This window comes from Pleurodeles waltl, chromosome 9 (assembly GCF_031143425.1).
Source record: "Pleurodeles waltl isolate 20211129_DDA chromosome 9, aPleWal1.hap1.20221129, whole genome shotgun sequence".
In the NCBI taxonomy this organism is placed as follows: domain Eukaryota; kingdom Metazoa; phylum Chordata; class Amphibia; order Caudata; family Salamandridae; genus Pleurodeles; species Pleurodeles waltl.
In genome coordinates, this window is record NC_090448.1 from 540,320,640 (window position 1) to 540,337,200 (window position 16,561).

The following is a 16,561-nucleotide window of genomic DNA, read 5'->3' on the forward strand; positions in this document are numbered from 1 at the left end:
CTAGTACGCACCAATAGTTTACCTGTCATTACTACTGAGGTAACTATAAGTCCAAACCTCACGGCATGATAGCCTTCTCTCCCTCAGCTGCCTCCACCAACACAAAGACAACGTGCACAACCATATCCCGGCTGACCTTGACTCCTTGCCCGCATATAGAAATCGATAGGTGAGACAACTGACCTTTCCGTTTCATATCCTTACCACTAAATTTCCTCATTGAGACAGTGACTCACTTAAAAATGAATATGCCCAAAAAAAAAAAAAAATAACACTTAACAAGTTCTAAGCCCATGTTACATTTAAATGTGAGAAACTGACATTTTCTGCAAACCCCAGTGACTCATTAAAGCAACACATTATCCAAGCAATGGTAGTGCCTCTTAAGTTAGTGTGTGTAAGCGTGGGTCAGCTTTGGTTTACTGGATCTCTTTTGTGGTAAAAGAAAATATATTGGAATACCTGTGGTGAAACCCAAATTGTTTGTACTTCATTCCTAACCGGCCGAAATCAAACTTCATCCACAAGCAAATCAGCACCTCTTCCAACCTGAGACCTAAGTCCTGTTCTGGCAAGTTATAAAATTCTGCTCTTATATTTTCAAATCCGTCTGCAGTGCCTTAATTCTTCCCCAAACTAAGGAGTCTCCTCACAGACACTATACAAGCTGGACAGATCACACTCCTTGTGAGGGGAAAAATCTTGACCAGGCCCTACTTCAATTAAGAGGTGTGTTGCATACTAGTTGAACGCCATCACTGCTAAGAAATGCCCACTTACAGAATATGAATCTCTCTTGCTGTCAGGATTCAGCATTGACAGTGCCTTACTAAAACGTTTTGATGACGTATCATGTGGGATTAGTCATTTTTAATTCATTTGAGATTTATCTTGCATTTGATGTACTTCAGATGTGGTCTATGTAAACCACACTTGTGGTGCCCTATATAAAAATGTTAAATAATAGGGGTCATGTAAACCTTACTCGTGCCATTTCTCTTTTCCGTTAACAAGTAAAAGGCTTTAGCATCATGATGCAGTGATTTGCTTAGCGTACTGGTCCTAATTCAGTTTTTTTAAAGTATGGTTGATTTATTTTGTGACAAACAAATGTATGGTACTGTTCGACCATTGGTGAAACGGGGATAGCTGAAACATTTCTTAGCTCAGCCAGCAAACATCCTGTGCTTTTGTCTTGCACTTAACATCCCTGCACTACCAACTGAACCTTCCTCCAGCTTCTATAATGCAATTGCTGGTTCTGTCCTTAAGATTCTAATGTATAGCGATGATTCTAGTAAATAGAAATGAAGTGTGATTTAAAACCATTCTTACCCTCACAAAGTGGCTCATATTTTACCACATGTTTTCTTTCTTCGCCAGCACCAAGTAGAGCACCTTACGCTGTAAACTCAGACCTTTGGCAAAAAGCCACATACCATTACCCCTGTGCCCTTGCTCTGTTTGACAGTGTTCCCAGAATCTTGCAGAGCCTAAGAATTGGGAATGTGGCAGAGACTAGCCTTCCAACACCAGTTTTCTCTTCACTCATATATGTGCTGTGCATCTTAGTCCTTTCATATGCTCTGTTGTATCATTTTGTGTTACAGTTGGTAACCAGACATCGTTCGAGCTGGAATCCCTCAAATAACCTGTAAAATGAAGGTAAGCTGGCTTTTAGTGAACTGCAGTATGTGGTATGACTTTTTTATTGTCTGGGCAGTTTTTATTTTCTAAAACACAGCTTCTGATTGTTCAGTAGTTTAATCCGCCGTTTGCTCAAGATGCAATCCTGATATTGAAATTTAGCTCTGATAATTCTGTGTTGGTGACACTCATTACCTGAATGTTTTGAGGATACAACTCTTGGGTTGATAAGAACCTAGCGTTGTGGCTGTTCTTCCTCCTCTTTTTTTTTCCCTGGGCCTTTGAAATTTTGAGGCTGTGCAGCGGTTGTGAATGTCTACAATACTTAGCTTTGTGTATGTAGCTGAATTAAGAGCACAAAATATCTGTTGGTGAAATAGGATTTGCACAGTATGACTTTTGGAGGTGTTCAATCCGTTGTTGGATATGTTCTTTGATAAATTATTTGTATAGGTTAACACTCCTGATAACGTGGTTTCATTGCTATTTTGTGATGCACAATTGCTTAGGTTAATGTGTGTATTGGGAAAGTCTTAATAGATTTATTCGCTGTTTTTTTTCCTGTGGTTGTTGTTATTATTATTATTATTTTTTTTTTTTTTATTTCGATGTAAATGTTTTCATAGGCTCAACTGAGCAAAGTTCATATTTACAAATGCCACACTTGTGCAAAGGACATCTCTATCCACAAACAAGATTAGTTATATTTCTGAATTAGGTTTGGGTTGAAAAAATATAGATTTTGTTAATTGGTTCTTGTACCGAATGCAGTCTTCCATTAGTGTGGCATCACATTACTTTTCAATAGTCTATGGTATAACTGCTTTTGGATACCTTAACATCCAGTATATAACTTATTCAGGTTTTGTTGTATGTCTGTTTAGAGTTCTGGCTTAATCCGTGTCATTGTGAGGTAGAGTGTACAATTGTTTGATGGCCAGTAGTATTGTGAACACGTTGATATCAAACTAGTGGAGACTGTCTATGCCGCGGCATTCTTTCTGATATGTTCTGCGCAAGGTTATGTTATTGTTCATTATTTTTGTGACCATTGGTCATAATTTAGAGTACATCTTGGCGCTGAGTGTGTCTGCAGTGTTCTAAGATTGGCACACACTTCTGGAGCATTTCTTAAGATGAAAGTCATGGTCTTAATGGTCAAAGGAAGAAAGGGGGAAAAAATGGCAAGTGTTGTATGTTAAGACTTGAGTTTGAATATTATATACGGCAAAGAACCCCCAACATATGGGGGGCGGGGGGGACACCGGCTGGGCAGGGGTGCGTTCATAGGTTATCAGCATTTGATTAGCACCATCAAGCATTCATGTGGCACTGGAATACTTTAATTATCTGGGCCCCTTTTTCATATGGTGGAAACTGTAGTCTTTGCCACATAAGCCATCATCTGTCGCATGATCTGTAGATTTTAACAAAAAAAATGTCTAGCTCAAATGGTTCAAAAGTTACTAAAACTGCGACGACATGTGTTGCCACTCAGTAGGAGGCCCTTTGAAAAGCTGAATTGGTCACTTTTGTATTGTTTATTGCTATATTTGGGTGTTTAAAAGCAAAAAGGTTTCGGGAACATCTGAAGTGCGGAGTACGAAAGTAATGCACTTGCATACTGTTGGATATGTTTCTAACTGGCTTCCCCTCTGCACACAAGGCGGCTAGTTGATTGCTGTTCTAGCTGGGCATTGGGCTCATGTGGAGAGCATTTCATTGCTACCATTACATTTGTAGTCTGTGAAGCCCAGTTGAGCTGTAGAGTTTTTCCCTATTTAAGAACATTGCACTCCCCTGACCTCCAAAAATCATTATTCAGTGAGTTTGAACTCTGCCCGTTGAAGGGAAAGGGTGTGAATTACACATGCACGTTTAATGGTCCACGTGTACTATACTTACAGGTTTACTTTCAGTAGGGTGCACAACAGCTGTATTTATTAAAAAAATAAAAAAGCAAAACCTCACTTTATTCCTCATCTTTGCTGATGACAGTCCTGAGATAAAGGTTACAATTTATGATTTGCTGTATTACCTTAATTTTTTTAAAACTTTATCCAGGCCTCATTTGGCGCGTGTAATTTGGTGTAAGCTGAAAAGATAGCTCATGATAATTTCACATGTTTGGTGGATGATCGTTCTCAGCTATAGCTCCATGGGATCAAAGTGATGATGATCTGCCTTCTGTAAAATAACCTTTTGCTCATCCTTGGTTGCTTGACTCGAACAACAAGGATTAGCTCAGATAGTATTTGTGGTAGGTTAAAATATGCAGCCTCCAATGACTTTATCAAACTAGCACTGCTAGTTTGTGAAGTCCTTAAGACAGTTACCACTTGCTGATACTGCAGGCAGTTGTTTCTCTTGAGCTTGACGACTTCAGCAATAAAGTGGATGACTTGTGGAGCTGTTACAGTTAAATATTTATAGTGTTATTTAATAGTAATTTGGTAAGTGTGGCAAACCAAGTAGGAATGCTATAGTGTGCTACATGTCTGGTTTTAATCTTGAATATTTTTTTAATAACTAGGCAGCAGATGAGCCTGCCTACCTAACTGTGGGGACTGATGTCAGTGCCAAATACCGAGGTGCCTTCTGTGAGGCAAAGATAAAGACCGTGAAGAGGCTGGTGAAACTGAAGGTACAGTAAAGATACTGTCTTAAGTATTCGTCACAGGTCTTGTGTTTAGCTTATTGCTGTCATGTTAATGTTTTAAGTTTGCTGGAATTCTGAAGATTGCTCCCCAAGATCAGTTTCCGGGCCATCCAATTAGTATTGAGTGTATACAATGTCACTTTTTTTTTTTGTCATGTTGTTTATCACTCTCAAGGTGGCATTGATGTTAAGTCAAAGCAACCTACCGGAAGATAGATCATGATGGGTTTTTTGAGCCTTTGCCTTTTCTTTTGTCAACTCCCCCAGACCAAGAAGGTATATCCTCTTAATCTTGTTGGTTTCCGGTTCAGGGATGTTGTGCAGAATATGAATAATTGCAACTATGTCTGTGTTCTGTCTCTGTTAGATACTAATAATATGTATGCTCCTCCTCACCACAGCTGTTTGCGATGAATACGGAGTATTGGCTGCCTAATGTAATTTCTGAATAATCACAAGTAAAATTTTCTGAAAATGCCCTCATTATCGAGCTACGCCACTTATTGCAACTAAATGTAGAGGAATTCCGATTGGAGCAGTAGTCCTTGCTAGACTGAACCCTGGGATACCCTGGTATGTGGTAGAATGTTCAAATAATTGTGGTACGCCCTCAAAAGGCTCAAAATATGGGAGTCCAGCTTTGAAAAGAAGAGATCGTATTTAATATTAAGAAGAGCCCTTCACTGGCTCCCTATAAGCGCTAGTGACTGTTTCTGTGCCCATCATTATCAAAATGAATCCTTAATAGCCAACAGAATGCTGTGCTGTGAGGGCGGTAACTTCCTAAGCTGAATCAAATGTAGCCTTACCACTTTGGGAAAGATGTAGAGACTGATATCTTGGGGTCTGCTAGTGAAACGGTCTGCAAGACTACATAAGTGAGAAACTGATTTGGTCAAATAGAAGGTATAGCTTAGGAATCACATCTTTTAAGCCCTCCTCTGACGAGGAGTCCATGACCAGCACTTAAACCCATTCTGCTTTCAGGAAGTGACAATCTACTAAATATTATTTTTGTATTTCTACAAATTAGACAGCAAGCTTCATCAATTTTTCATACTGATTTTGATTTAATAGCTTGTCTTTATTCTTCGGTTTTAAATTACATTTTCAGGTCATTCTCAAAGAGGATAGCTCCACACTCCTAGTGCAAGATGACCAAGTGAAAGGGCCTTTACGAGTATGTATATGTCTTTCATTTAAAACATTTTTTTGCAGTGCATGACATTACGTTGCATTTGTTTTTGTTATCAATTTCTGTGTATTTATTAGGTAAATTATTGCATTTTAGGTGGGTGCGACTGTTGAAATGAAGACCTCTGAAGGATTGGTCCAGGAAGCTGTTGTCAGTAAATTGACAGATGCTAGTTGGTATACTGTTGGTGAGTTGGAATGTTAAGCCTAAACAAAGTCATTGTAAAATGTGTGCGCAAATGTACAGCAGTGAGAAAATGTGTTAATTTGAATTGCTGGAGAGCAAAATAAATATTTACAAAGGGAAGCTGAATTGGATCTTAATGTTGTGTTTACTTTACTTGCATCATCCTAGGTAATGTGGGAATCTTACAAGGAGAGGCATGGGTGGGTGCTTTCTTCTAAGTTTGACATGAAATAGCAGAGCTTAAGTAGTGTCTACATCCAGGTGACCAATCAAAGTCTACCAATTGCATTCCAATAGACTCCCATAACTGGTTGAAGAGATACCTGAACTGACAAGCACAGCTGCTTTCCAGTTTAAAAACCAAAATTCTAAAGTCTTTAAAAGGAGAAATATATCCTAGTCTTGTGTTTTTTTTTTTTCTTTTTTTTTTGTTGTTGTTGTTGTTGTTGAAGAAATTCCTAGGTTCAGTTCTATGACATTAGCTTAAAAATAGTAAAAGAAAATATCAGAGTGGAACAAGCAGTTCTGAAGCCATAGAAATGGTCTTTTTTTTTTTTTTTTTTTTTTTGTAGGATTAACTAAGCAATCTTCAGTTGATTTCTGCAAATCTGTAAAGTAACATGTTCAAATTATCGAGTTCTTTCTAGCCACACACTAGCTTCTGGATGTGGATTATCCATGACTTGCAAGTCTAGTTGCAAAGACCTGTCAGGAGAGGGGCAAACATTAATTAACTTATTATTCATTGAATAATATTGTTTGACAAAATGATTGTTAACTAGCTAAAGCACAGAAATTATAGTAATACACAATTTATTGTTCTAGCAAAAGGCAGTTTTTTTTTCTTTCAGACTACCTGTATTAACCCTTTACATCTTGTTTGTGCTACCTTGGTACAGTTAATTTCTCAAGGGGAATAACTTGAATAGAGTATAGAGCACTGTAGTTTTGATGGCCTATGGACACTAGTTGTAAGAAAATCAACCCCTCACCCCCTCAAATATACGGTGGCTGGCATTCTGAAGCCAAGAATTACCTTAAATATGCAAGCACCTGCATTTTGCTATAGGTGTCCCCGTATCACAATAATTATTCCCCTATTTAAGGGCCTACACGTTGCCCTGGTACCTTCCCTTGTGCCAGTAATTACCTGTAATATATGCCAGCGACAGCATTTCACCTCGAATGCCTCCATAAGACAAGCATTATCCTGAACTTCGCAGTACCAGTGACTCTATCTAGCACATCTTACACTATCTCTCCAGTCACTCACTCTCTTATTCACACACTCATCCTCATTGTGTCACTCTCACTCAGATTTACTTCCACTTACTGTATCTCACACTGAAGGAGACTCTCTCAAATGCTAGTGCACAGGTGGCATTGGTTTGGACTTCTGGTGAGCAGTTTCTTGTCTTCAATAATTAGAGTTCCATATGTCCCTATGGGCTCCTGTCCCTGTGCAACTCCGCTTAGTGCAGCATTAATGGCTATATTCCAGACTAACTCCTGCTACGTCACTCTCCTCCTCACTCATTCAAACTCTTGCCTTCATTTTTGGTTTACAGTGTCTGCTAAATATTATGGCTTGTGATTGTGGTAAGTAGCTAAAGTATACCCTCATATGTGAGGTCGAAACATTCATCTACAGAGAGCTGTGTTCTTAAATGGCACTCTGTAGGTGTGTTGTGCCTTAACAATAGCCTCCTGAAAACAGGAGGGGGGGGGGGGGTGAGAGAACTGCCCTGCGCACTGCCATGTTCATAAAAACGCGAGAGTATTGTTTTCATAAACACTATTAAATAAACTAATTAGCAGTGTGTACAGAGATTTGCGGTTTTATGTGGTGGCTCACAGGTGGCAGGTCTGTGCCCTGACACACCTGTTGACAGGCTGACTTTGTTACTGTAAAGAAATGGCTCCCTGTTGCAGTTACCCCCCACTTTTTGCCTGATACTGATGCTGACTTGACTGAGAAGTGTGCTGGGACCCTGCTAACCAGGCCCCAGCACCAGTGTTCTTTCACCTAAAATGTACCATTGATTCCACAATTGGCACACCCTGGCACCCAGATAAGTCCCTTGTAACTGGTACCTCTGGTACCAAGGGCCCTGATGCCAGGGAAGGTCTCTAAGGGCTGCAGCATGTATTATGCCACCCTAGAGACCCCTCACTCAGCACAGACACACTGCTTACCAGCTTGTGTGTGCTAGTGAGAACAAAATGAGTAAGTCGACATGGCACTCCCCTCAGGGTGCCATGCCAGCCTCTCACTGCCTATGCAGTATAGGTAAGACACCCCTCTAGCAGGCCTTACAGCCCTAAGGCAGGGTGCACTATACCATAGGTGAGGGTACCAGTGCATGAGCACTGTGCCCCTACAGTGTCTAAGCAAAACCTTAGACATTGTAAGTGCAGGGTAGCCATAAGAGTATATGGTCTGGGAGTCTGTCAAACACGAACTCCACAGCACCATAATGGCTACACTGAAAACTGGGAAGTTTGGTATCAAACTTCTCAGCACAATAAATGCACACTGATGCCAGTGTACATTTTATTGTAAAATACACCACAGAGGGCACCTTAGAGGCGCCCCCGGAAACTTAACCGACTATCTGTGTAGGCTGACTGGTTCCAGCAGCCTGCCACACTAGAGACATGTTGCTGGCCCCATGGGGAGAGTGCCTTTGTCACTCTGAGGCCAGTAACAAAGCCTGCACTGGGTGGAGATGCTAACACCTCCCCCAGGCAGGAGCTGTAACACCTGGCGGTGAGCCTCAAAGGCTCACCCCTTTGTCACAGCCCAGCAGGGCACTCCAGCTTAGTGGAGTTGCCCGCCCCCTCCGGCCACGGCCCCCACTTTTGGCGGCAAGGCTGGAGGGAACAAAGAAAGCAACAAGGAGGAGTCACTGGCCAGTCAGGACAGCCCCTAAGGTGTCCTGAGCTGAGGTGACTCTAACTTTTAGAAATCCTCCATCTTGCAGATGGAGGATTCCCCCAATAGGGTTAGGATTGTGACCCCCTCCCCTTGGGAGGAGGCACAAAGAGGGTGTACCCACCCTCAGGGCTAGTAGCCATTGGCTACTAACCCCCCAGACCTAAACATGCCCTTAAATTTAGTATTTAAGGGCTACCCTGAACCCTAGAAAAGTAGATTCCTGCAACAACAAGAAGAAGGACTGCCTAGCTGAAAACCCCTGCAGAGGAAGACCAGAAGACAACAACTGCCTTGGCTCCAGAAACTCACCGGCCTGTCTCCTGCCTTCCAAAGAACTCTGCTCCAGCGACGCCTTCCAAAGGGACCAGCGACCTCTGAATCCTTTGAGGACTGCCCTACTTCGATGACGACAAGAAACTCCCGAAGACAGCGGACCTGCTCCAAAAAGACTGCAACTTTATCCAAAGGAGCAGATTTAAAGACCCCTGCAATCTCCCCGCAAGAAGCGTGAGACTTGCAACACTGCACCCGGCGACCCCGACTCGGCTGGTGGAGAACCAACACCTCAGGGAGGACCCCCGGACTACTCTACGACTGTGAGTACGAAAACCTGTCCCCCCTGAGCCCCCACAGCGCCGCCTGCAGAGGGAATCCCGAGGCTTCCCCTGACCGCGACTCTCTGAAACCTAAGTCCCGACGCCTGGAAAAGACCCTGCACCCGCAGCCCCCAGGACCTGAAGGACCGGACTTTCACTGCAGAAGTGACCCCCAGGAGTCCCTCTCCCTTGCCCAAGTGGAGGTTTCCCCGAGGAAGCCCCCCCCCTTGCCTGCCTGCAGCGCTGAAGAGATCCCTTGATCTCTCATTGACTTTCATTACAAACCCAACGCTTGTTCTAACACTGCACCCGGCCGCCCCGCGCCGCAGAGGGTGAAATTTCTGTGTGGGCTTGTGTCCCCCCCCCGGTGCCCTACAAAACCCCCCTGGTCTGCCCTCCGAAGACGCGGGTACTTACCTGCAAGCAGACCGGAACCGGGGCACCCCCTTCTCTCCATTGAAGCCTATGCGTTTTGGGCACCACTTTGAACTCTGCACCTGACCGGCCCTGAGCTGCTGGTGTGGTAACTTTGGGGTTGCTCTGAACCCCCAACGGTGGGCTACCTTGGACCAAGAACTGAACCCTGTAAGTGTCTTACTTACCTGGTAAAACTAACAAATACTTACCTCCCCCAGGAACTGTGAAAATTGCACTAAGTGTCCACTTTTGAAATAGCTATTTGTGAATAGCTTGAAAAGTATACATGCAATTGAAATGTTTCAAAGTTCCTAATGTACTTACCTGCAATACCTTTCAAACAAGATATTACATGTTAAATTTGAACCTGTGGTTCTTAAAATAAACTAAGAAAAGATATTTTTCTATAACAAAACCTATTGGCTGGATTTGTCTCTGAGTGTGTGTACCTCATTTATTGTCTATGTGTATGTACAACAAATGCTTAACACTACTCCTTGGATAAGCCTACTGCTCGACCACACTACCACAAAATAGAGCATTAGTATTATCTCTTTTTACCACTATTTTACCTCTAAGGGGAACCCTTGGACTCTGTGCATGCTATTCCTTACTTTGAAATAGCACATACAGAGCCAACTTCCTACAGTTACCTTCTCCTGGTTAAAATAACTAACCGGCTAAATTAGCTGGTTTGCTACCGTTAATAGTTTGAAGCATATTTGTAAAAGGGTAGGTAAAGGTTGTGTTTTGTGCTGTTGTAAGGGAGGTGACTGATGCATGCATCTCTCTATATTCTTTTAAAACATAATTAAAAAAATTATATGACTCTACAGCTAAGGCATGGATTTAAGATTTACTTCATCTGAATAACAGCCCAAAAAACATCTTTCAGCTTCCTGGATTATATCATGGATTCCAAATAATACATAGTCAACTACCACAACATGGCCACGATATTTTAAAATCAATTTTCCAATGTCTATAATGTTATACACTTTATTTTTATTTTGTAATTTATTATTTTTATGTGTAGGCCTTTTTCAAGTAGTTGATCTTACCCGAAGGGTGGGGAGGGCGTATTAAGTTTTGATGTCAATAGAAATACGGTAGTGTGTTAAACATTTTTATTATTCTTACAGTGTTTGATGATGGCGATGAGAGGACGTTAAGGCGGACTTCACTGTGTTTGAAGGGAGAGAGGCATTTTGCAGAAAGCGAGGTAATGAAGACGTATCTTGTACTAAAGCATACCTTTATAGCTTTGTGTAATGGAGCAAAAGTCATCCTTGCTTTTTTCCTCTCTCTCTCGCTATTAGACACTTGACCAACTTCCCCTAACCAATCCAGAACATTTTGGCACTCCAGTGATTGGGAAGAAATCTAACAGAGGAAGGAGATCATCCCTTCCCATGTGAGTGTTTAAAATACGTTGAACTAGCTTTCACAGATTTTTCTGTTTGTGTGTGTTTCTTTCTTTTTTTTTTTTTTTTTGGTATGAACACATTAAGTTCTAAGCATCTAATGTAGTACAGGTGTTTTGTGTTTTCTATGATGGCTTGTGCGCCTGGATTTATACATGCTTTATCATAAATGTCCCTTGCTAGTCGGGCTTGTGTACATAAAATAAATCACTACAGTGAACATTGAGTGGTTGGGGATGGCCTTATGGACTACCATTACGTCACTGGCACAGCTGCTGTGCTTCACATAAAAATGACATCCTCCCAGTTGTGATCAACTTCACCTCTGTCCTCCTCAAGCAACCTCAAATGACTGCTGGATCTTTGGCCATTTGTAAAGCTTTGAAAGTCTTCTTCAGCACTGTGGATTGAAAATCTTTAACTACTTAAGATTATGCCAGCCCTTCCATTGAAATAGCAGTGTACATCCTGGACGCACTTTTGAAGGGAGGGGGGGCACATCCCTATCCCTATTGGGGGAATCCTCCATCTGCGAGATGGAGGATTTCTAAAAGTCAGTCACCTCAGCTCAGGACACCTTAGGGGCTGTCCTGACTGGCCAGTGACTCCTTGTTTTTCTCATTATTTCCTCCGGCCTTGCCGCCAAAAGTGGGGCCGTGGCCAGAGGGGGCAGGCAACTCCACTAGCTGGAGTGCCCTGGGGTGCTGTAACAAAGGGGGTGAGCCTTTGAGGCTCACCGCCAGGTGTTACAGTTCCTGCAGGGGGAGGTGAGAAGCACCTCCACCCAGTACAGGCTTTGTTAATAGCCACAGAGTGACAAAGGCACTCTCCCCATGTGGCCAGCAACATGTCTGGTGTGTGGCAGGCTGCTAAAACTAGTCAGCCCACACTGGTAGTCGGTTAAGGTTTCAGGGGGCATCTCTAAGATGCCCTCTGGGGTGTATGTTACAATAAAATGTACACTGGCATCAGTGTGCATTCATTGTGCTGAGAAGTTTGATACCAAACGTCACAGTTTTCAGTGTGGCTATTATGGTGCCCAGCAAAACCACATGGGGCGTCTCCTGGTGGTCCACCGCCCTAGAAATCTCCCTACTTTCTTTCTGGTCTCTACCCGCCTCCATCTCACCTTTTTCTCATACTACTACTGTGATCTCCCCAAAAACATTTTTTTTAGACTCTTCCCTCCTATCCCTCCATTATCCTTTTCAATCCAACTAACCAGCTCAAATGTCCACCGCTCAAATTAAATCACATTTCCCTATACTAATCCACCGCTGATCCTTTTTGGGTTCCGGAGTAGCATTCTACTTGCCGAAAAGCAATATGATGCCTCGTCAGGGGTCCCAAGCGCTATATAAATACAATTACAATATAGAGGTGGCTAACAGTTCATGCTCAAACCCCCCTCCCTCTTTTTTAAGGGCACCCATCAGGAAGGTACTCAGTGGTTAGATGGACCCCCAGGCATTCCCTTGAGTCAGGTGCAGTAAAGCAGGTGGATACCTTTCGTGCCCTAGTAAATAAAGATCGGTCTGAAACCTGAAGACTGAGGTGGATGAAAGGTCAAGAGCTTTTTTTTTTTTTTTTTTCTTTTGATACATATATTTAAATAACACACTGTCCTTGCCTGCGCCTAACTAGGGATACTCTACTGTGCAAAGGGGGACCGTGCACTAAAATTGAAATTCTGGACCTAGAGCGATGATGTATTAGTGATGTTACAACCTGTTTTGAATGTTAGATGGGTTGGTTTCTAAGGGTCTCATTCTTACTTATTGAAGTTCTCTGTATTCCCCAACAGGACAGAAGATGAGAAAGAGGAAGAAAGCAGTGAAGATGAGGATGAAGATCAGAAACGTCTCAACGATGAGCTACTAGGCAAAATTGTGAGCGTGATGTGCATCAGTGAAAATACTGAAAACCCAGACTGGTATCCAGCCTTGGTAAGTAGGAACTCTTCTTGTCCGTGTTTACAGCTTTAATTCCTCAATTTGGAAAGCAACGTTTACTGGATGTGAATTAAGAAACAGTTGACGTTGATGCAGTCTACCATATGGTTTCTCAGGTACAGTACTTCGTTGGTTCCTCTCATTGTGGAGTCTTTTTTTCTAACTGGCATAGAAGAAGCTAAAAACGTAATTTTCACTACAGAGATCTGATTGGTGAAAAATAATTACGAGCACTGATTAGTTTTATATTCAATAAGAATTATTTAAAAATGTTGCTTTTGTATGCTTTTTACTTTTCCAGTTAAACTCTTTCACTCTTCCAATAGTCCAAAGAAGTTGTGTATTGGCCTTTAGTCCTCCGACCCTCGTAAGACAATACTCTTCCTGGGTTCCACTCCCCTTCTGTTTGACAGCTGTCAAAATCAAATGTTTCTGAAAGGCTCTCACAAAAGAGTGACTCTTAAATAGCTTTGGCTTGTTTACGTGCCAGTACCAAATTCTGAGAGTTGATAATTCTTTTTTTCTTCCTGAGAAGGGGCTTTCAAAAGGAGTGTGCCCTAATGGATGTTTGAAGCGGGTGGAGGTCGTCTGTGTGACCTCCACCCGCTTCAGTTTTGTTCTGTGAGGATATGTGACACGTCTGGAGTGGGTGCAGTTCACTTTGTACTTAAAAGGATGGGCTCTTAATGGGGGTTGAAAGCGTGTCTGCTGCAATTTTATAAATAAGTTGTGGAAAATGCTCTTGGGTGACTATCATAAAACACTGTCACTGCACAGGCTGTCCTAAGTGTGGCAGGTTTTACTCTAATAGGGAAAAGCTACTTTGAACAAAAGAAGGGTGTGGTGGGACATTCTTCGTCCCTTCCTACAGGTAACTGAACCCTAGGATGCACAGTTTATCATGCTTATGGTGTTCCAGTAGACTTGATTACATAGCTGCAAAACCACAGAATGTTTGCCCTTGATTACAGTCGATGGTCGTGCCTTCTAACATACACGGATTGTTATGTAGTTTTCTCACAAGGAAAGGGGTAAAAATAACCTCAAGTGGCAGATATCCTAGAACCCAGCACCTTGTGGAGTTGTTAAAGTGTCATATCTCTGGGTCCTGTTCGATTAGGAACTGTCCTTGTCCCTTAAGTTAACAATCTTGCTCCAGAGCTTTTTCCATTACCTGTGCCAGTACAATCAATCAACATATTGAATTGATGATTTCCAGTGTTTAAGTTGATGATAGAAAATTTCACGAGTAATGTGATATGTCATAAGCTGTGCATGGCAGAAGCACAGGTATTTTTTTTTTTTTTTTTCTCATTCACTAAACTGTAACTGCCAAATTTCTATGGTTTTTCAGTTTCTTCTTTTATTTCAACACCCATTCAGTGAATATTACATGTTTAATAATTTTCTGTCCTTTTTCATAGAGGGATAAACCCTTCCTACCACACCATCATTCACATATGTATATTTATTTCGAGGTAACCCCTCTCACCTAATACCTTGTTTTCTATGAATATATAATGTTCCTCTTTTAAAAAAAAATATATTCTTAATTCCTATACCCTATGCTAAACTCTACAAACTCTACTACCCTATACACCCTGAACACTAAAAACAAACTCCTTTCTGCTCCCATACACTACTCATCCCTGTACTCTAAAAAACACTGACAACTCCTATGCTATTCTTCCCATTGAACGCTAAAAACCCATACCATCGTCCCTAAAACCCTCTTTCTACCCTTTATAGGTGCTGGATCCACTATCATATCCCTCACATCTGCAAAATGTCTAAAATTAGCAGGGGGGGGTGCACTTTCAGTATCACCTTTCCTCCCCCATTCCGTGCATATTCAAAGAATATTCCATTTCATTACTGTGTAGCTACCCGTGCCCTGTGTATCTTTTCAAAATACAGTTTCTATTACGCAAAATCTAGATTAATTTGTTCTAGGCAGTCCCTCCCACGGCAGCCTTGAATCTGCTGTATATTTTGAGTGCCTGAGTAGCCTTTGGTAGGCAGTCCCAATTTGTTTTAATCTTAATGGAGACCAGTTTTTAGAGGGTGCTTTAATAATAATCATCACCTCTTTTGATTTAGTTCACTAATATTTTGATGCTGGGAGTTTATACTATCCCATTACATTGCTCTGTATCCCTCTCCATCCTTTCTTTCTTAAGTTCCCAGTTTTGATCATAACCAAATTTCCCTCAAATTCCCTACTACCTCTCTCCCCAATCTACTACAAGCCCAACTTCCTGTTGTTCTAGCTTCCATTCTAAACTCTTCCCCAACTGTCTTGCGTGCTCTGTCTCGCTCACAGTGTCTGCTGTTTCCTTCAGTCATCCCTCATTTGTGTTTTAATCCTTCCCATGTCATCTGACATGGAGTCACTAATGTTTATTTAGGAGCATATTCACCTCATTGTAAACTTCAATATTAAAGTGTGTTTTCTGAATTCCTCTCATCCCGAAGACAGCATAGTGCAGATGTCTTTTATGTCTTGTCTGGGAGTCCTTCAAATCTTTTCAGGATTATTACACAGATAAGACTCTTAATTTCTATTTGCTTCCAGATTGCACACCTTCACAGTGGGTTGTAGTCCAGTGAAGCTTTTCAGTTGTTTTTGAAAGACTTCCCTTGAGCATTGTGAGTCTTCCTCCTAGGAAAAGAAACTTATTTACTTGTGGTTAAAAAAATATTTATATATATTTTCACAGGGGGTGTGAAATGTAATAAATTATGTACTTGTCCATGGGACTAGTTGCTTTATAAATCTACTTGTTTCTTTGGCGCCATGTAGCGCGGCGTCAAAGTACGGCAGTAATATCTTTATATAAATACTCTGATAATAGCCTCTCTGATTATGCCAGGGCTAATACTAGCAGTTTCCTTATTTTGTCACCTTTCCGCAGACCTACATACTGTGGCTGGGGATAGTGTTCAATTATAGTTCCAATGTTGGGATGCCCTTTTGAGTTTTCAAATCTACTAACATGCATTTCCCATTTACTCAGAAAGGTTGGGAATTTACTCCTGACGGGTAAAGTAAAGAAGTAAAATATCTTGTAAGGTTGGGGGGCAGGGTGGTTAAAGGGTAACTTAACATGTAAACGCTCAGCAGATTTTAGCATAAGCAAATCTACACCTGCATATTTGCTTGTGCTAGAATACAGTTCACACATTTTCTAGGAGTACTATTTCCTGGTCTATTTCAGTAAATTCCTGTGATTTCATGAAATACGCAAATCTGCACTAACGCAAAGACACATACCAGGGGTGCACTTTTGTGACTTTCTTTTAGAATTGGCCCCGTTATTACGTCTGCGTTAACTAAGACCTTTTGGTTTTATTAAAATGCTCTTTCTCTCTCAATCCATCAGCTGACTTCCTTGTGACTGATCCTACTTGCAGAACCTGCTCCTACTCGTCACCCATGAGGGTATCCAGGTGCTAAGTTCCACGCAGTACATATCCATGTTGCATAACAATGATCGCAATCTACTCTTTCACAAGGAGCATACTGGCACACAAATTAGTTTAGTTC

General features: G+C 41.6%; 1 protein-coding gene across 1 annotated transcript in view; it reads left to right on the top strand.

Annotated features, from left to right (window-relative positions):
• ARID4A (AT-rich interaction domain 4A) overlaps positions 1-16,561 on the top strand; it is a 360,940-nt gene that overhangs the window by 3,349 nt on the left and 341,030 nt on the right. Inside the window, exons 2-8 of the mRNA XM_069207594.1 lie at positions 1,611-1,665; positions 4,181-4,291; positions 5,421-5,486; positions 5,598-5,688; positions 10,781-10,860; positions 10,958-11,052; positions 12,867-13,008. Coding sequence (XP_069063695.1) covers positions 1,660-1,665; positions 4,181-4,291; positions 5,421-5,486; positions 5,598-5,688; positions 10,781-10,860; positions 10,958-11,052; positions 12,867-13,008 — 591 coding nt within the window. The 5' untranslated portion in view covers positions 1,611-1,659. The remainder of the gene's footprint in view (positions 1-1,610; positions 1,666-4,180; positions 4,292-5,420; positions 5,487-5,597; positions 5,689-10,780; positions 10,861-10,957; positions 11,053-12,866; positions 13,009-16,561) is intronic.